Source organism: Gracilinanus agilis, chromosome 5 (assembly GCF_016433145.1).
Source record: "Gracilinanus agilis isolate LMUSP501 chromosome 5, AgileGrace, whole genome shotgun sequence".
NCBI lineage: Eukaryota > Metazoa > Chordata > Mammalia > Didelphimorphia > Didelphidae > Gracilinanus > Gracilinanus agilis.
The window spans coordinates 196551397-196571846 of NC_058134.1; the positions used below are offsets into that span (position 1 = coordinate 196551397).

General features: G+C 42.8%; 1 protein-coding gene across 2 annotated transcripts in view; it reads left to right on the forward strand.

Annotated features, from left to right (window-relative positions):
- The first annotated feature begins 236 nt into the window (after nt 1-236).
- CD9 (CD9 molecule) overlaps nt 237-20450 on the forward strand; it is a 52268-nt gene continuing 32054 nt past the window's right edge. For both annotated transcript variants that reach the window (XM_044679777.1, XM_044679776.1), the window contains exon 1: nt 237-459. In XM_044679777.1, the coding sequence (XP_044535712.1) occupies nt 394-459 (66 nt within the window). In that variant the 5' untranslated portion in view covers nt 237-393. The remainder of the gene's footprint in view (nt 460-20450) is intronic.

Sequence of the window (20450 nt, forward strand, 5' to 3'; positions counted from 1 at the left end):
GTCGCTTTCCAGAGGATAACATGAAGAGTTTTCCCGACGTGCAGCAGCACCTTGGCCGAAGCGGCGTCAGTGAAGCCGGCAGGATCACAAACCACCTCCTAGGCTAGACACCACCCCCAGAACTTGGGTGGGGCGGGTCAGGAGGGCGGAGGCGGGGCAGGTGCTGGCAGAGGGGAGGGGTCTGCGGGGGCAGGGGCACGGAATTTCTTCGCACATGCGCACTGAGCCCCAGCGAAGCGCCTTAAGGAGTGGCACTTTTTAAAAGTGCAGCCCTAAGGCCACCCAGTAGCCTTTCCTACCTTAGTTTAGTTACTTGTTGGGTTCTATCCGGTGTCCGTGTGCACCCGGCTCCCCTCACTGAGAACCCAAATCTAGTCCAGCCTAGTCTCCACCATGCCGGTCAAAGGAGGTACCAAGTGCATTAAATATCTACTGTTTGGATTTAACTTCATCTTTTGGGTGAGTGAGCAGAGGCAAATGCCTCCTCCCCCTTCCACTCGGCACCCTATTCCCCAGCTTCCCACCCCCGCCCTCCACCTGCTCCCCCAGCTTGACTGGAGCAGAGAGAGCTGGCTGCCGGGGCCGCTTGGTGCGGGGTCGGAAGCCGGGGAAGATGGCAGGGACGGGATGGGGAAAACTGGCCGGACTCGGGAAAGGGTGTGTGTCCTTGTCGACAGCTGGCAACTTCTCCGGGTGGTTTGCGACCGCACGGGTCGGGACAAGCGAGTCCCGGACCAAAAGGAGTGGGAGAAGGAGCGTTTTCCTACCCTAGGCCAAGGAGACTAGGTGGGATGTGGACGCAAGGGTAACGGAGAATTCCTCTGGGCACTGGCCAGGGCTTGGGACCGACGAGATGTTTACGGTCCGGATGGAGATGTGAGATCCTGGACATCTTTGCCCTCCTCTCGCGCCCTTTGGGCGCGGACCGGTCGGGGCTTGTTTTTCCTCCACCCTAGAGTCTCCTCCTCCGCCCCACCTAGTCCCCACCCCGTCCCAAGACTACCAGCAATGGAAAAGGTTGCGGGGGGGGGGGGGGGGGGAGAGGAGGGGAGAGTAGAGACCCTTTGAAAGACTTTTTAGGAGGTGCAGCCTAGGACTCGACGGCAGGATTTTAGGGTGGAGTGGACATGCTGAGCATGCTGAGGTTGGGCAACCTGAGGGAGAGTTCATGGGAAAGGCTGAAGGTGCTAAACAATGTGTTTCACTTTTCCTCCTCCCAGAGGAGTAGGGAAAAGGTGGGAATTCTACGCTCCTTTGTCCGGGCCTGATTTGATTATTGTTGGGGCTTGCACCCCTTTACCAGATCCTAGTAGGAGTCAACTGGAAGGACCTTTGTCCCTCCGGGTTCCACTCCTCACCTTTACGGGGGCTTAGAGTGTAGCATCCGTGAGAAAGTCAGTTTCTGTCACTCTACCGGAAGGCTAGCCCGTCTTTCTTCTACTTTTTCTTTCTTTTTTGTTTTTCTCTTTAAGGTTGATAAGTATCTTAACTGGGAAAATGCTGGGGGCGGGGGAGGAGGGAGGAGGAACTGTGAGATCCCTATCAGTCTTGGTTTCCCAATTGAGTTCTGGTGTTCTCTTGGCTAGAAATGTTCTATTAAGGATCGGGTGCCCTCCTGCCGAAGGAGAGAAATGCCTCACCTCTTTCCTCTGGCCTCTGCAACTGCAACCTCATTAACCCAGACACTGAACCAGCCAGCCCCTACCTGAGCTCAGCCAAGATCTAAGGCCCTCCCCATTCTCGTGGCCCAACCTTTTCAGAGTAGAAAACTGAGTTTTGGAAAAAACAGTAACTGACCACCACCCCCAACCCCCTCCCCCACTTCTGTTCTCTCACCTTCATTCTAGGCAGTTCAGAAATTAGGATTAAGTCTCAGTCCTCTTCACAGGGGAACGGTGCTTTATCGGAAAGAGACTTGGGGAAATTTAGTTTCTTACAAAATAAAAATGTAGCTAAAGGCTATTGCCCTAGCTGGAGGGTAAGGAGACGTGATGAACATTATTGCAGCTCTCTGCCCATTCACTGGAATTAGGAATTTGAGATGACAGTTTGGGGGAAAATCTCTCTTTGCTATCTTGTTGATACCCAGAATTCCTTTATTTATCTAGGGGATCATAGATTGGAAAGAACCTTAAAGATCATCTAATCCTCCCCCTTCATTTTAGAGACAAGGAACCTTGAGACCCAAAAAGGTAAAAAATTAAAAATTAAAAAAAATTGCCCAAGGTCACACAGTAAATGGCAGACCCAAGATTCCTATTTGATTCCAAATCTGCTGTTTCAGATGGGGGAGGAGGGAGCTGGGCAGTGGGAGAACAAAAAATTACTGCTCTTCTCTCAAGCCCAAAGCTAAGGGAAGACGTGGAGGGAGATAGTGAAGGGTCTCATAATCCTTACAGAGTCTTCCCAAGCCAGACAGGGGCACTAAACTGTTGCAGCAAAAGCTGCCCATCGGGACCTGTAGCTTTGCCTCTCCTTCCTTCTCACTCCTGGGGAATGTCTGATGAATTTTTTTTTGCTGATCAGCTCTTTCCTCCTGTATCCTGCCACCTGTCATACTGCTTATCTCCCTCCTTTAATTTCTTAGAGGTGTGGGGCTTCTGGAATGGAATAGTATGAAGAAGAAATTATGGAAGAGTCCTTACCCCACTCAGCCTTCAGAGGGAAGCAAATATAACTTGGAGTTTTCCTTCTCTCTTCCTACATGTTGCGCTTCTGCCATATCCCACCCCAACCATCTGTAAACCATCTCAGAAACTAGGATGGAGGCCGAGGAGTCACTTGTGACTCTTTAACTCTTTGGTGAAGGGCCACTGCTGGGCATACTCAGAACCTAACTAGTATCCTTCTGAACAGCTTTGTGATCTTCCTAGCTTTGTGATCCTGGTCAAGTCACTTAACCCCGTTTGCCTAGCCCTTGCTGCTTTTCTGTCTTAGAATTGATTCTGAGACAGAAGGAAAGGGTTAAAGGAAGGAAGAAAGAAATGTTATGCTTTCACTTCTCTGCCTGTCTCTTTACCAAAAATTTAGGCATATGTATTGTTATTTTGGAGCGGATGTTTGTTGGGCACTTGGGGAAAAGCCTAGATAAACTAAACAACTACTTGCCTCGTATTTCATAGGTTTTTTTAAAAAATTGCACCTAACATATATTTATTTGTATTGGAAAATCCCAGCAAGGAAACTCTCTCTCTCTCTCCCAAATTTAAGTCAGTAGCCACTTGCTCTGTAATTTATAATCTTGCCTAGGATCCTGAGTGGGTAAGTGACTTGTTCATACAGCTGGTGTATATTAGAAGCAGGACCCAGACCAGGTCCTTTCCAGCTCTGAGGTTGGAAACTCTTTGAAGTTGGAAAGCTCTTTGCCAGGCTTCCTTTTATTTCCCACTTAAAGTATTGTATGCTCACTTATCTTAAAACAATTGTGTGTCAAATACATCCTGCATTACTGAGTAGAAAAGAAAGGGAAAACTATTTTCTTGATTTGGGGCTGTATAGTCTCATGATCTAATCCTTGCACATAGTAGGTGCTTAATAAATGTGATTGTTTTGAATTGGTCCCTTTTAGGCTAAGGGATGCCCAACTAAACTATATCCTTGCCCTTCTGACATCCAATGCTAGTCTGGTGCTCAGGGGCGGAGTAGCTTAGTAGAAACTAGCAACCACACCAACAATCTGCTCTCTTAGTGTCTGAATATTTCCAACCACCCATTTTTAGCACAATTTTTGCTTTTCCTTCAGATTCTCCCTTCCTATTCATCCTTTCCAAAATAAATATTGTTGAAATAAAAGTTCGAGCTATGGTGTGGCATTTTTACATAGAATATGTACTGTCTTCACCCATATGTGCTATTTGACCCTATTTATGCATATTTGATGGAAATGTGGAAGGGATTATTAACTCCCTAGTATTTATAACTGAGAAGACTCCACCTTTCCTACCTGTTCTTCTCCACTTCCCCTAGTGTCTTACTCAAGATATTACTCCGACTGAGGCATGAGGAGGACAGAGGGTGAAGAAAATGGCAAAGCAGCCATCTCTTTATCAGGAAGCACTTTAATTAATGGAAAGAGCTCAGTGCAATCATAGAATAGGAGCTTAATATACACTTATTGACTAGTACCTGGGTTCTCATCACTGACACCGCATACAAGTCATTCATCTTTTCTGGGCCTCAGTTTCCCCTTTTATAAAATGAGGGTCTTGGCCTCACAAAGCTATGGTTTTTTAAGGCTCCCCACCTCCATCTCACTGTCTTCCTATGGCAGGATTGATCCTACCCCTCTGCCAGCTTAAAGCAGAAATCTAAAGGTAGAAATAAGTCTAAATTGTGCAATAAGTAAGGTTACAGCTTATTGGGAGGTTGAGAAGATTATGAAGATTATGCCAGTTTCCACAAGTCTTGATTCCACTTTTCTGTGATTTGTTAGAAAAAGTACTGTATTTGGGGTTCAAAGATCTAGCCTCAGGCAGAACTGTTAGGTATTTCACTAGTAAGGGGGATAAACTGAATATTATCTTTTAAGGTACCCTTCCAGCACTACATCTAATGGGTCCGTTCATGCCCCTCTCCAGTTTCACCTCTAGAAAGTAATTCTTAACTGTGTACTCAGTTATGAGCCTTGCCCACTTCCTCAAACTTCACTCTGCCAGGTTGTTGACTAGGGCAGGGTGGGGATGAAGGGGATGGGGAGCCCTCCCTGCTGGCTCTAAGCTTAGGGCTATCCTGTTTGGATATTCCTATTCCTCACTCACACACAGAAGCTCTTATGCTTTTAAAAGTTAATTTTGCTTTTTTTTTTAAAAAGGGTGTATAGAAGTCAGAGGAGCAGGCAGAGCCTGTAATGGGATGAGAACAGTTCCTTGTGGAGTTGTGAAAGTTCAGACTATAAACACATCTCTGTCCGTAAAGGTACATACAGCCTTCTTTCTGTCTCCTGTCTCCCTTCTCCCTCCTCTCCCTCCTTCCACAATGCCAGGCTACCCCCCTACCTTCACTGTCTCTGTAGTTACTGAATCATGAAGCCTCGTTTCATATGTTGGAACTTGTGAGGCTGTGGGGCAGTGCCCCACCTTTTTAAAAAGCACAATCTGCCAGTGCCAGCATGTAGAGCAGGGATTTAGGGAAGAGAGAAAGGAGCCTGACACCCCTTCACCAAATTAATTCCCTGATTTCTTCAGAGTTCCAAGAAGCTCTAATTCTTGATGTGGACATTTGGGCCAAGAAAACCATCTCTGAAGAGGGAGCATTGTACTGAAATGGCTACCCGCCTCTGGCATCTGCACAAAATGGGTGGATGAGGCTGATATCGCCAAAGCTCTGGCTGCTGGGGAAGGGAGAGAGAGAGCAGGGCACCTGAAACCCCTGAAAAAAGAGCATCTCTTCTCTGTCCTCCTTCCCACCCCCAAATTCAGGAACAAGTCTTTGGGGAAGCAGTTTATATGGGAATTTTCCATTTAAAAAAAAAAAAACAACTGGTGGATTCCGTTTGACTTCTCTTCAGTTCAGTTCATTTGTAAATGGGTGTGGCCACTTTTAGGGATACCTGGATCTACATGTGCCTTTCTTCCAGTGAGCTCAAAGCCTGACAAATCCTCACATGATTCTCGTCTGGCAGTCAAGTGAAAAGTAACTGGAAAAATCTAGTATCTTAGAATCTTAAAAGCTAGAGCTAAAAAAAGGTTAGAGATCATGTCATCTAAACTCCTTTTTTACAAATAAAGAAATTAAGACCCAATGGAATTATACTTCTGACTTACCCAAGGACATGCAAGGATTTGAACCCAAGTCTTCCGAATTCCAATCCAGAGTCCTTTACCCTATAACGAACTGCCTCTGTGATTACAAGTGGTATATCAATCTTCCAAGCAATAAATTATAATGTTCAGTTGGGAGAAGGGGACAGGGAGGGGGAGGAAGGGATAAAGTTAGAATTTTTTTCTACTCCATATTCATCCTCTGCATTCTAAGCTCCCCTTTCCCATCTTCCACCCTTTGTTCCAGTCAATGCTGGCAATAGACTTTATTTGAATCAAGCATTGACAATTCTATCTTCTGGGCCATTAGCTGACAATGGGAACAGGTATTACAGAGAGAACAGTGTGACCTTAGAGCCAGAACAACCTACTCATATGCCCAGCACACGGTGTCTGGTCATGTATCAGCCTTGTCAACTACTTAGAGTCATTGCTGTCAGCGGTATCATCTTTAACTATAGAAGATAAGATTTATCTAGTTATCGGGCTGCTGGGTCACTCAGTGGTTTGAGAGCCACACCTAGAGATAGGAGGTCCTGGGTTCCAATCTGGCCTCAGACACTTCCTACTGTGTGACCCTGGGCAAGTCACTTAACTCCCATTGCCTAACCCTTACCACTTTTCTACCTTGGAATCATTATACAATATTGATTCTAATTCAGAAGGTAAGAGTTTTTAAAATAATAGTTAAAAAAAAGATTTATCTCATGGTTAACCAAAAGAGATATATACCTGTTCCCACTAAGTTTCACTTCTTATCCAAAGGGGGGGGGGTCTAAAAATCAAATATGACATCTTTTCAAGTTTTTGGTTTGAAATATTTGAGATTTGACAACAGACAGCTTGTATACTTCATTCCTCAGAAAACTCACTTTTCTGTTTTTCTGTTCCATGACAACTTGCAGCTACAGAAGGCCCATCTATGTCCCAGATGGAATAACTTGATAATAAGTTTATAGATTCATTGATCAAGCTATCTGTTGTCAAATCTCAGATCTTGGGTACTCAGCCCTCTCCTGCCATTCTAGTGATTATCAATCAATTAGTAAACATTTATTAAGTATCTACTGTATGCCAGGTACTGTGTTAAATACTGAGAATTCAAAAAGAGGCAAAAGACAGTCCCTGTCCCTGAGTAGTTTACAATCTAATGGGGAAGATAATCTACCAAAAAAAAATGTATACAAAGCAAGCTACATACAGGAGAAATAGAAACTATTAAAGGGAAAGCCTTGGAATTAAGAGAGAGGTAGGTTAAGGAACTAACATAAGAGACTAAAAAGAAGTCAGAGAGGTCATTAATTGGAGCAGAAGAGCCTTCTAGACATGGGGGGGAGGGGGAGTCAGTAAAAATTTGAAGAGTCAAGAGACAGAATGTCTTGTTTATGGAACTTCTAGGAGGCCAGTGTCACTTGACTGTCAGCAGTATATGTCAGGGAGTAAAGCATAAGACTAAAAAGGTCAGAGGGAGCTGGGTTACAAAGGACTTTGAATGCCAAACAGAGCATTTTGTATTTGATCGTAGAGGCAGTAGGAAATAGGAACATGATACAATTAGATCTGAGTTTTAGGAAAATCACTTACATCACTAAGTGGAGAATAGAGTAGTGTGGAGAGAGAAACTTGAGGCAGGCAAATTACCAGAAGGCTTATACAGTGGACCAGGAATGAACTGATAAAGACCTGTACTAGAGTAGTAGCTGTGTTAGAGGAGAGAGAGAGGGGGGAGTATTCCAGAGATGTTGCAAAAGTAAAACCATCAGACTTTGGTAACAGCTTGGATATGGGGAGGATGATTGATAGTGAGGGATCCAGGATGACTCCTAGGTTGTGAGCCTGAGAGACTAGTAGAATATGTTACTCTGTCCAGTATAGGGAAAGGGATCATTGGAGAGGGGAGGAGGGGAGAGTATTTTCAGGAGAAAGATAATGAGATCTGTTTTGGGCAAATTAAATTTAAGATGTCTACTGGACGTCCAATTCAAGATGTCTGAAAGGTAGCTTGAGATGTGAGATTGGGGTTCAGCAGAGAGATTGGAGCAGGAGAAGTAGATTTGAGAACCATCAGCATAGAAATAGTTATTAAATCCATCAGAGCTGATGGGATCACTAAGTGAAGGTGTATAGAGAGAGAAGAGGCCCTGTCAAAACCTGAGAGATAACCACACTTATCATTCCCATTATCTCAAGAAGAATCTTTCCCAGGGTGATTCTCCCCATTCTATCTTGTGTCCTATAACTTTCCCACTATGCAACAGGATTGTAGCCTTCAGAAATTTTCTTCCTTTCTCAACTTCTATCCTAGGGGTTGAATAAGAAGAAGAGGGTGGAAATGAGTCTGACCATTCTGGAAATGTATTTAAGATAATGGAGAGAAGAGGGAATTCTACAGATTGCTCGTATCCATTGGTCCAACAATCTGACTTGGCCATATGCCCCACAGAGGTAAAAGTTAGATATAAAGGCTCCCTCTTATGTCATAATTTCCATTGTACTCTAATGTTGGTAGCTAAAGACAAGAAACAAAAGTGATCATCAGTTGAAGAATAGCAAATCATAGTATATTAATATAATGAATTATAATTGAACCATAAGAAATGAAGGTTTGGTGATCCATGGGAAGATTCTCATGAATTATTTACAGAGCAAATAAATTTGAACCAGGAAAATAGAATTAAAGTGAATTACACTAACAGCACTAAAAATTGGTAGTGACTAAAAAAAAAAATTCCAGGAAAACAAATAATGAAATATGCCTCTCTTCTCTCCATAGAAAGGTATGGAAGACTGTGGGTGTGGAATGTTACATGCGATATCAGATGGAGTCCTTGTGCTGGTTTCACCTGAATTTTCCTCTTAAAGAGAAGGCTTAGTGAAGGAGAGGAGAAAATCAGAATGTTGTATAAAAGAACAAGATATCAATAATACTTTTTTTTTAATAGCTAGAGAGAAAAAGAACTCCATGTGTTCTTGTGTTCAGAAGCAGCCTAAGCAAGCTTTCCCACCTATCCCAGCTCAGACATTCAACCTAATCACAGCCCCAAGAACAACTTTGAACTCTTTTTCCTCTTTCTTTTTCTAAATTTAATGAGTGATGACTTATATTTGTAGGTCAGACAAAGTGTGCTTTTATTAGCTTCTTGCCAAGCTTCACCTCTCAGGTTCAGTTTTCCCATAGTTTGAGACTATTTCTGAACAAGAGAAGGTTACCCACAGGGGTCGTATCATCTTCTACTTCTCCCCAAAGCAGGGGATCCAGAAAGCCCTACTTGGTCTTTTCTTAGGTGATTTCTGAGAAAAAGGTAGATCTTAAGCTTCAGAAGAACCTCCCATATTAAATTAAAAATAAGCAAAGAATTTCAAGAGTTTTAGAAGGATTTCAGAGGTCACTTAGTTCAAACTGAACAAAAACCCCCAACCACAATACCATTAACAACTGGTGATCTAACTTTCTTTTTTTTTTTAAATCCTTATCTTCCACCTTAGAATCAGTACTGTGTATTGGTTCTGAAGCAGAAGAGCAGTGAAGACTAGGCAAGAGGAGTTAAGTGACTTGCCTAGAATCACACAGCTAGGAAATGACTAAGGCCAGATTTGAACCTAGGACCTCCCATCTTTAGGCCTGACTCAATCCATTAAGCCATCTAGCTGCCCACTAACCTTTACTTTTGAAGGCCTCTAGGGTGGTGGAATTTCTTCAAGCAACCATTTTTAAAAATTCCTGTAATTAAGTTTTCCCCAAAGAATTTGGAACTCATCACTTTTTTAAAAAAGAATTTTAAAATGTATTAGAGGGAAATTTTTCTTTTAAGAAGTTTTCCTTTACTTTGAACTGAAAAATCTTCTTTGAAGCTGCTACTTATGGTTTAAGAGGATACTTTGGGATCTGGGTGCAGCTCAGTAGATAGAGAGTCTCGTCTCCAAGGTACTGGTGGCCTCAAATACTTCCTAGCTGTGTGACCCTGTGCAAGTTACTTAACCCCAGTTGTCTAGCTCTTAACTGCTGTTTTGCCTTTGAACCAATACTTAATATCAATTCTAAGACAGAAGGTAAAGGTTTTAAAAAAAAAAGGATACTATGGGGCTAAACAGAACAAGTCTAATTCCTTTCCTATGTGACAGCTATTTAAATATTTAGAGACTGCTGCCATGTTCTCCTCCTCTGGCTTTTGTCTTCTCCAATTCATTTATCCATAATTCTTTCTACTGACCTTCTTGTGGCATGGTCTTGAGGCTTCTTCCCTGGCTGTCTTCCTCCAGACACTCTAGATTAAATCATTGTTCTTCCCAAAAATATGATGCCTGGACCTGTCTCCAAAAGTGGACTCTCTCTTTCTAGTCCAGGACTATCTGCTTCTCTTGAATCCATTAGCTTTTTTAGTCCCTATCATACTGTTGACAGCATTTGTCATGTATGTTTTTTACAATCTACTGAATCTTCCCCAGATCTTTTTAATACAAATTGTTGTCTAGTTAAATCCTCTTCTATCTTGTACTTGTGAAGTTCATTGCCATTGAAACCACTTAGAAGACTCATCTTGTTAGTTTTGGTCCATTGTCCCAGTAGGTCAAGAGCTTTTTGGATCCTAACTCTAGAATGTCACATACTGACTACCCTTCCTTATTTGGTATCATCCTCAGTTATTGACAGTCATACTTTATGTCCCATCATTCAAGCCACTAATTTTTTTTTTTTAACTCCTACTATTGCATAGAGCCAAGGATGGATATCTAGGGCATTCTGCTAAAGACCCAGTGATCTGTAGAGGAAAGGTCAAGATTATCGGTAGGCATAGACACCTTAGGGAGAGTGGTTGACTTTATCTTTTGTCTTGTGTGTGTTTATATGTTTCCTATTTGCTGAAGATCCTCAAGAAAAGGCTAGCTGCCTATTTGTCAGTTATTTCATGGAAGGGGTGAGAGGGTACTTCTTTTTGGAGTTAGGAGTTTTACAATATGGCCAGCGAGGTCCCTGCCAAATTAGGAAAACACTTTTGATTCTAGAAAGGAAACTTCTAATGCAATAGATTCCAGAGTCCCAGAACTGAAGAGGTTTGAGGTCAGATGATTTGGAATAATTTACATTTTTGAAGTATCTCCCCATTCCATAACCAGTGGATAGGTTTTGGTTGTTCTGCTCCCTCCAGAGTTTGGCTAGCCTCTGATTTCCATCCACAGGATCCCTGCTCAAACTTCAGTCATTTAGCTTTGATATTAAAGATGATGATAATAATAGGAATAAGTGCTCCCATTTATATGGCCCTTTAAAGTTTGCAAAATACTGTATAAATGTAAGCTCATTCACTCTAAGTCTGTGAGGTAGGCGCTATTGTGACTCCCACATTACAGATGAGGAAACCAGGACGGAGCAGTGAAGTCATTTGCCTGGGGTCACAGAGCCTGTGTCCGAGCAAGATTCAAACTCAGAACTTCCTGATGACGGTCCCCCATGCTGACCCACTGTGCCACCTAGCCGTGATGCCTCGCACGTGGTAGATGAGCAAGAAATATTTTAGTCAAATTGCCAGGGAGTGCTGAAACCTCTAGGCAGAAATTTGATGATAGGCTTTGCAAATTGTCAGATGAGACCAAAGTCCCGGATCGAGATTTCCTCCGTACTTGGTGAAAATGTACATGCTGTCCACGTCCACAGAGGAGTCCCTCACGCGTCAGTATAGCAGGGAGGACGCAGACGGAGAGCAGACACGATGCCAGAACAAGGGGCAGAGGCGGGAGGCCGAGGGGAGCCAGGGGGGCTCCCGGACCTCGAGAGGCCTCCCCAAAAGCCCCTCTTAAACCTTGGGGCGGGGGCCGAGAGACGCTCGGGCTGTCGTGACACGGTTCCTTGCCAGGACGGAGCTCCTGGAGGGGGGAGGCAGCATGAAGCCCATTGTGAGAGTGGGGCCAGTGGCTGATAAACTGCCCTCTGTCCGCAGGCACAAAGGCCCATTGAGAGATGCACAGTATGGTGAGCCTTGCCAGATTTCCAACTGCAGCCAAGCTAAGATGACTTACCCCCCTCCTCTTTTTTTTTTTTTAACAGACTGAGAGCAGATGTGCCAAATTACTCCAAAGAGCAGGGCTTGTGAGCCCCCAAAGCTGCCTTTGGCTGGCATATGCCCTCCCCACGGGCCCTCCCCATTCTGGGGGTGGCTCTGGAGAGCAGCCACGCAGGCAAGGCATCCCCCTTCTAGTGGCTCCTCAACATCGCTTTAGGTAAAGCCGTGTTACAAGGGAGCGATGGGTGAGCGAGGAGAGAAACAGTAGCAATGGTGGAACACTATTAGAGGCCGCTTTCCCGACTGGGAGATTTTAGTTACCATTGCTTGGGGGCAGCTAAGTAGCTCAATGGATGGAGTCTCTGGGCTGGAGTCTGGAGGACTTGGCTTCAAATCTGGTTTCAGACACTTCTTAGCTGTGTGACCCTGGGCAAGTCACTTAAACCCAACGGTCTAGCACTCTTCTTCATTGGAACCAATACTTAGTATCAATTTTAAGATAGAAGGAAAGGTTGTATGGGGTTTTAAAAAAAATAATAACTATGTTGGGAACATTATAAAGTATACCTGTACTTCCATTTCTCCTCTTGTACTATTGTTGGGTTTTGTTTTTACATCACAGTTTCTGACTTAAACTGTGAACCCTCTCTTTTAACAGAGAAAAAGTCAAGCAAAATAATGGTAACAACTCCCATTTATCCAGTACTTTAGAAGCAAAACCCTTTACAGAGATCTCATTCTTTCTTCACAATATCCCTGGGAATTGGGGATGCTATTTATTATCCTCATTGTATCTATGAGGAAACTGAGACAAAGGTTAAGTGACTCATCCAAGATCATACAGCTAATTAGTATCTGAGGTTTGAATTTGGATGGGGAACTCCCTGTCTGCAGATCCAGTGAGTGCCCAATCCACTGTGCTTCCAACATAGTTACTCCATTTCCCATCGTGTATAACATTCCATAACCATAGTCTCCCACCTTTCCATGGAGATAAAAGAAGTTTTATCATGTTTTCTTGGCCCAAGATCATTCCTTATATCTAACCAGAATTTGGCTGCCCTTAAGTGATGTTGTTCGAATGTAAAGGGTGTCTTCAAGTCAATGAAAAAAATCTTAAGGGTTTTTTCCCCTTCTCTACTCCCAGCCAGTGGGACCTTCAGGAACTAGATGTTTCCCAATTTGACAGGACTGCATGATGCAGAGAAGGAAGGTTGTTTTTTTTTTTAAATAAGTATTAGAAAGGATAAGAGGCTCATTAAAGAGGTAAAAGTACTACAGATTCTGGAAAAAAATAACCTCTGTGGCAGAGCAGGAGGAGAAGAAGAATTGGGGCAGAGTTTAGCTCTGACCTGGCTAAAATAATCATTCTCTTTTCCTTGCCTGACTCAGTGCTCCCAGCGACCCAGCCTCCCCTTGAGTCATGCTTGCGAAAAAGGGAAATATCTTTGGGAAAGGCCAAAGAGCTGCATTTGCTTGTACTAATTCACTCATAACTTGGGTCTGCTCATTGTAGTAGCCTTGCTTTAAAGTTCTATAATAGGCCCAGAATCTCGGGCCACTTTAGTAGAGAAAGTGTCTCTGAAACTGCTGGTCTGCAGATGACAGGAAATTGCTGGCCCTGTTGTGACCGCATGATGGAATCTTAGACACTCGGAGACCCAGGCACAATGGAAAGCCGGTGTGTGTCAGCTTGTGACAGTTTATTTGGTTTGTTTGTCATAAATTCCTTGATCGTATGACTTTTCTGGACTCGATTTAGTTTAACTGTTAAACTAAACGATGTATAGTCCACCGCATGCTGAACTGAGTGTGGAATCCACGTTCACAATACTGGGTGAGGTGCTAAATGACAGTGAAGACGGGGAAAGGCTGAGATTACGGTCTCTGACCCCCCAAGTTACAGACCAAAGCTGAGGAGGGGTTCACACTGATAAATATAGTATAAGGTAGAAAATGATAAGGGGGAAAGAGACAGACAGAGAGTCCCTAGCACTATCGTGAAAAATATTAAGAAAAGGGAAATGGGGGAAGATGGTGACTTGTGAGTTGTGTCTGAAATGAAGGAAGGAATTTCAAGAGAGATGGGGTGGTGGGAGTGGGCATTCCATGAGCAAAGTTGAGGATTTGGGAGGGCAATATATGAACAGACTAAACTTGTTTAGTAAAATTTAAACCGTGGATTCTAAAGCGGACCATGCTAAAAGCTATTTAGTCCCCTAGGATGATGGCTCCAGTTTTGAAGCCATCTTTACCCCTAGAAAGACTTCTCAATTTTACTGTCTTTCAAGTTCTTATAACTACCTGATTTTTCCCCCTAAACCCAAGGACTGATGGGAAACTACAGGCACTCTCCTTAGGCCCCAGCTGATGGGGGAAGGGAGGGAGGTTGAGTCCTGAATAGGAGAAGCGTAAGAATAACAAATGCTGAATCCACATTGCTTATGCAATAAGTCTCCCTTGGCTAGTGTTCATTCCCTGAATAGAATCATATGATCAGCAGCGTGGGAGACCTCTGTAAGGTCTCTCCCCCCTCTTCCTCTTTTACTGTTTAGTAAACTGCGGTTTCCAAATCCATCCCCTCACCTGCCTTCTCTTAGGACTGTCCTAACATTTAGGTCACTTGAACCACCATGTTCTTCTGTTGATCCCAAGTCTTCTCTCCATTCTGCTCTTCTAGCCTTTGAAGCATCCTGGTCTTGTGACTGTGTGCAAGTCACTTAACTGCTATGGGCTCTAGGCTCCCATGAGATGCTCCAGACTTGAATGAGTCTAGGGAATTTTCTCATCCAGAGGTTTCCCATCTCAGTGAAATAGCAGGTCTAGTGCCTATACCCTTTTTCTAGCAGTGCTCTGTGTAATTCAGAGCATCACAATTTCCAGAAGGGCAAGGCAGAGGGTCATGGTGGGCATGTGCAGCCCTTCTCAAGGAATAATACAAGGGAAAAAACATAAAGAGCATCATTAGGGAGACAAGTATCTGGAAAAGAAGGTGAACCGGTTATGTTGGGAAACTCCAGATTAAGTAGAGGTCACTTGTGTGTTCCATTGATGTCAGAAACCTGGGGGAAGGAGGCTCCTGGCTGGGCCTGTCCTATCGAGAATTCCCAGGAAAACACTTGAGCAGAGTCACACAGAATGAGAAGACATAAATGCACTATGTGTGGTCTGCGTCATTCCAGGAAGTACCTCTCTCAGTGAGATCACAGATACATCGAAGAATTTGGAAGGAAAAATAACCTTAATTACATCCAGCTCTGCTACTTACTTGACTAGGTTACCTTGGACAAGTTATTTGATTTCTCTGGGACTCAGGTTCCTCCTTTGAAAAACGATATACCTATATATTTGCACTGGATGTTACCTAAAACCCTTTCCAACAAAAATGATTTCTACCTGAGAGTTGTTCTGGTTCTTGGGTTTGGGAGCACAGAAATAGAAAGGCAGTTTCACTTAACAGAAATTGAGATTAAAGATTTGCCTAGCTAAGGTTTGCCCATGATGATTTGACTTCTTACTTAGCATCCTACTGATCCACACCAAGTTTCCAGGAAAGAGTAAGGAATTTTTAAAAATTGATCGATCAATTTATTTTTTTAGTTTACATGTAGAAACAATTTTTGACGATTCTTTTCTGGTATTTTAGGATTCCAATTCTTTCCCTCACCTCCCTGAGGCATTAAATAGGGTGATATAGGTTATACCAGTGCTCTCATTCAGTACATATCTCTTTATTGCCCATGTCTCAATAGAAGACACATATCGCACATACAATTAAAAACTCATGAAGGAAATAAAGTAGATGATGGTATGCTTTAATCTCCAGCAAACTCCAGCGGTTCCTTCTTTGGCTATGGATAGTATTTTTCATCATGTGTCCTTTGTGGACAACTTGGGAACTTGCATTGCTAATAATGGCTTAGTCCTTCACGGTCAATCATCATATAATATTTCTGTTTCTGCTCTCCTGGTTCTGCTCACTTCACTCTGTATCGATTCATAGAAGTCTTTCCAAGTTTTTCTTATGGTGTAATAATATGCCATATACCACGGCTTGTTCGGCCATTCTCCAAGTGAAGAGCCGCTAAAAATATTTTGATACAAGTAGGTCCTTTTCCCTCATCTCTGCTCTCTTTGGGATATAGACCCAATAGTGGCATTACTAGGTCAATAAATAAAATGTAGTTTTATGGCCTTTTGAGCATAGTTCCATATTGCTTTCCAGAATGATTATATCAGTTCACAGTTCTTCCAGCAAAGTATTAGTGTCCCAGTTTTCCCACATCCCCGCCAGCATTTATCATTTTCCTTTTTGGTTATGTTACCCGATCTAATAGATGTGAGATGGTGTCTTAAAGTTGTTTTAATGTGCATTTCTCTAATTAATAGTGATTTGAAGCATTTTTTTCCTTTTTCTTTTTTCTTTTAAACATTTACCTCCCCTCTTAGAGTCAATATTGTGTATTGGTTCTAATGAAGAAGAATGGTAAGGGCTAGACAAACAGGGTTAAGTGACTTGCCCAAGGTCACATAGGTAGGAAGTGTGTTAGGCCAAATTTGAAGCCAGTATCTCTTGTCTCTGAGCCTGGCTCTCAATCCACAGAACCACCTACCTGCCCTGTGGAACATTTTTTCGTATGACTATAGAGAGTTTTCATTTCTTTCTCTGAGAACTGCCTGTTCGTATCCTTTCACCATTTTTCAATTGAGGAATGCTTTATATTCTTACAAATTTGACTCAGTTCTCTAAATGTTTACGAAATGAGGCCTTTGTCAGAGACACATGCTATAAAAATTTTTTCCAAATGTGTTTGCCTTCTAACCTTGGTTACATTGGTTTTGTTTGTACAAAACCTTTTTAATTTAATGTAGTAAAAATTAACCATTTCATTTTTTTGTAATGTTTTCTATATCTCATTAGGTCATAAATTGTTCCCTAATCCATAAATCTGACACATAAGCTTTTCTCTGTTCCTCTAATTTGTTTGTGGTGTCAAAGGATAAGTGATTAAAGAATTCTCTCATGTTGCCAGACTCCTGGATGGATCAGAGTTCACAAGACAGCCAGTCCTAGGAAGGCAGAAAAGAGAAAATCAGGGAGTATAAGCTCTGCTCTGCTGTAGTCTTGTTCTTCTCTGGCTATCTTTGACCCACCAGGTCAGTCTTTCTTGACCTACTCCCAAAGAGATGAACTTGGATTGCCTCTTCTGCCAAATCAGCCCCACTTTCCTCCCAGAGCCCTGAAAAGAGCCAGTCTTAGAACATGAGTTCACAAGGACTAGAAGAATCCAGACTACACCACATCCTATATCCTCATCCTCTAGCCTGTTTGTGAACTCCAGTTAGGAAGAACTCACCACCTCCCTAGTAGTGAACTGTTTTGTCCATTGAACTGCTAGATAGCTTTTGTGTTAGGAAGATTTTCCCTACGTGAAGCTTAAATCTGCCTTTTCTGAGTTTTAACCATTGCAGGATAAGTCCCCTCATTTCCATAATTTTTGTTTAGTTGTTTTCAGGCATGTCCAATTATTCCTGACCTCTTTTGGGGTTTTCTTGGCAAGAAGACTGGAATGGTTTGCCATTTGCTTCTCTAACACCAAAAAAAAAAAAAAAAGAAGAAGAAGAAGAAAACTTATTTTCTGACTTAATAGTAACAACTTTTAAGACAGAAGGGCAAGAGCTAGACAAACAGGGTTAAATGACTTGCCCAGGGTCACAGAGCTAGGAAGAGTCTGAGGCCAGAGTTGAACCCAGGTCCTCCCAACTCCAGGCCTAGCTATCAACCCAGCATCATTCAGATGAGGACACTATGATAAACAGGATCAGTGACTTGCCCAAAGATGGGCAACTAGTTGGCTCAGTGGATTAAGAGCCAGGCCCACAGACCTGAGGTCCTGGCTTCCCGGACTCAAATAATAATAATTTATTCACTTAACCTCCATTGCCTAACCCTTATGATATTGATTCTAAAATGGAAGATAGGGGAGGAGCGAGAGAGAGAGAATTGGGAAGGACCTGGGTTCAAATGTGACTTCAGACATTCCCTAGCCATATGACCCTAGGGAAGTCACTTAACCCCAGTTGCTAAGCCCTTGATGCTCTTCTGTTTTAAAACTGATAATAAGAGAGAAGATAAGTGTTATTTTTTTTAATGCATATGCAGGGATTGGCCTTGGCAAGAAAAGGCAAGCTTCTTCATCCAAGAGAGAAATAAAAAAGGAGATAGTGGGGAAAGATGTTTGAGTAATAGAAGAAAAGGAGGAATAGAGAAGAGGAAGCTCTGCCAATGACCTTAAATTTTTTCAGGGAAATAAAATGAGGTCCTCAGTGTGAGAGAGTGTAAAAGGGAAGTAGTGTGGGAAGACTTGAGGGGAGACAAAGTTTGGAGCAGCTGTAGGGAAGATTGAGGTCAAATTGATTAGAAAAGAGTAAAAAAAAATTGTGTTGAGGGCCAACTGTTATTAAGTAACTTATTTATAATGGACCCATTCAGCACAGTTTGGCAATTTTTCTCAAGAGATGCAAACTTTAAGACTGAAGAGAGTAGATGGTGGGAGTAATCCAGGATTGAGGTTAGCAGGGTATGATCAGTGGTAAAAGGACAAGGGGGAGTAAAGGATTTGAGAGAAGAAAATAGTAGAGTTGAACTGGTTCACCAAGGGGTCAAGATAGGGAAGGCAGGAGAATGTAGCCAGTGTAAGGATGATGGCCCAGGAAAGAACTGAGGGGGTTACAGTGAGGGGGGAAACCCACCCAGATTAGGAGTCAAGGTGATGATCAGATAAAGGAATTTGGGAGTTGAGTGATGGCAAGATCAATGGTATGACCATCTCTGAATATAGCTGACCAGAAGCTCTGGGGAACTGAGTGGATTGAGGAACTGGGATGTTAGTTTATTTGAGAGGTCATCAAAGTGTTTGTTAAATTTGGGGCAGCGAGGTAGCAAAATGGATTGGGAGGACCTACGTTGTCTTAGACACATCCTGATTGTGTGACCCTAATTGCCTAAGCCCCTGCCACTCTTCTTTCTTAGAATGGATACTACTTCTACATAATAGTGGTAAAAACCTACCACTTAGAATAGATACTGAAGACAGTAGATAGCCACCATCAGAATCTGGATAATTTGAGTAGTGTCAAAGGAAGAGAAGTTGCTGAGGGATGGTGGTAGAGGAAAAACCTGCAAATGGCAGTGAAGAACAAGGGGTATTCTGTGACCATGCTGGGGAAAAAGGATGGAAAGAAGAGAGAACAGGTCATTTGACATCTTTTTGCCTCAGGTTCCTCACCATAAAATGGGGTTAATAATGCCTACCCCAGAGTTGTAAGATTCTAGTGAATTAACTGCTGTAAAGGCCTTGCAAATATTAAATAGCCATACATCTTTATTAAAGGATCACATGGCTAGAGAGAATTTGCCTGTATTGTTGCTGCTGTTGCCTGGGTCTAATTAAGTTAGAGCCTTCCTGCTTTGATGAGCTGAATGAATAGTTCTGGGGTAGCTGGGAAGGTTATCCTATTATCCACTTTTTCCACCTTCCTTCCTGCTCTCCCCTAAACCTTGGAGGCTGTGTCCTGAATTTCCCAGGATTCTTACTGCTTTCCCTTATGAAGAGAAAAATCTAATCAGTCCCTAAGTTCATCAGCAGTGATCTTGTGCCATCTTCCCAAAGCATTTATCCAATTCTGCTGCAGCATTTTCTCCTTCCTCCCTTTCTCTTCCCCACCATATGGCCATTTCCTCATTCTTTAAGGTCAGAGTAACAAAAGAAATAATGCCTTCAGTAGGATTTAGGCAAGATATAGGGGGAAAAAAAACTTCCTGTGAAATACACCAATTCCAACTCTTACTTTCTATCCCTTCCCTAAATTTAAATTTTTTTTAAATTTTTTTTAATCTTTTTTTTTTTAATCCTTGTACTTCGGTGTATTGTCTCATAGGTGGAAGATTGGTAAGGGTGGGCAATGGGGGTCAAGTGACTTGCCCAGGGTCACACAGCTGGGAAGTGTCTGAGGTCAGATTTGAACCTAGGACCTCCCATCTCTAGGCCTGACTCTTAATCCACTGAGCTACCCAGCTGCCCCCTAAATTTTTTTAAGAAGTGGTCTTCTACCCTAACTTGGAGGCACCCCCTAAACTCAGAGTAAGCACCTATTGAGAACTACATTCTGTATCATTTTCAAGGCTCTAGACAGATCAAGGACAGAGTGGTCCAAATTGCTTCTCCTCTGAAGGGTAGATGGTGGAGAAAGGAAAGAGGTGATTTGGGGGTATTATAGAGGCTTGCAATATGGTAAATCCATGAACACAAACTAGATAGTAGAGGAAACCCAGGGCATTTCAACAGGGAAGGGGCTTAAGGAAACCACTCCTAACTAGATAGGGCTTAGAAATGTCTGCTGTAAGGAAATAATTAATTTCAAAAGGTTTTGCCTTGGAGAACAGATTTCAAGGGGTTCAGAGAGAGGCTATCAAGATCCCATGGAACAGATTCAATGGGAGAAGTCACCCCAATAGAATCTTTTTTTTTAAACCCTTAACTTCTGTGTATTGGCTCCTAGGTGGAAGAGTGGTAAGGGTGGGCAATGGGGGTTAAGTGACTTGCCCAGGGTCACACAGCTGGGAAGCATCTGAGGTCAGATTTGAACCTAGGACCTCCCATCTCTAGGCCTGACTCTTAATCCACTGAGC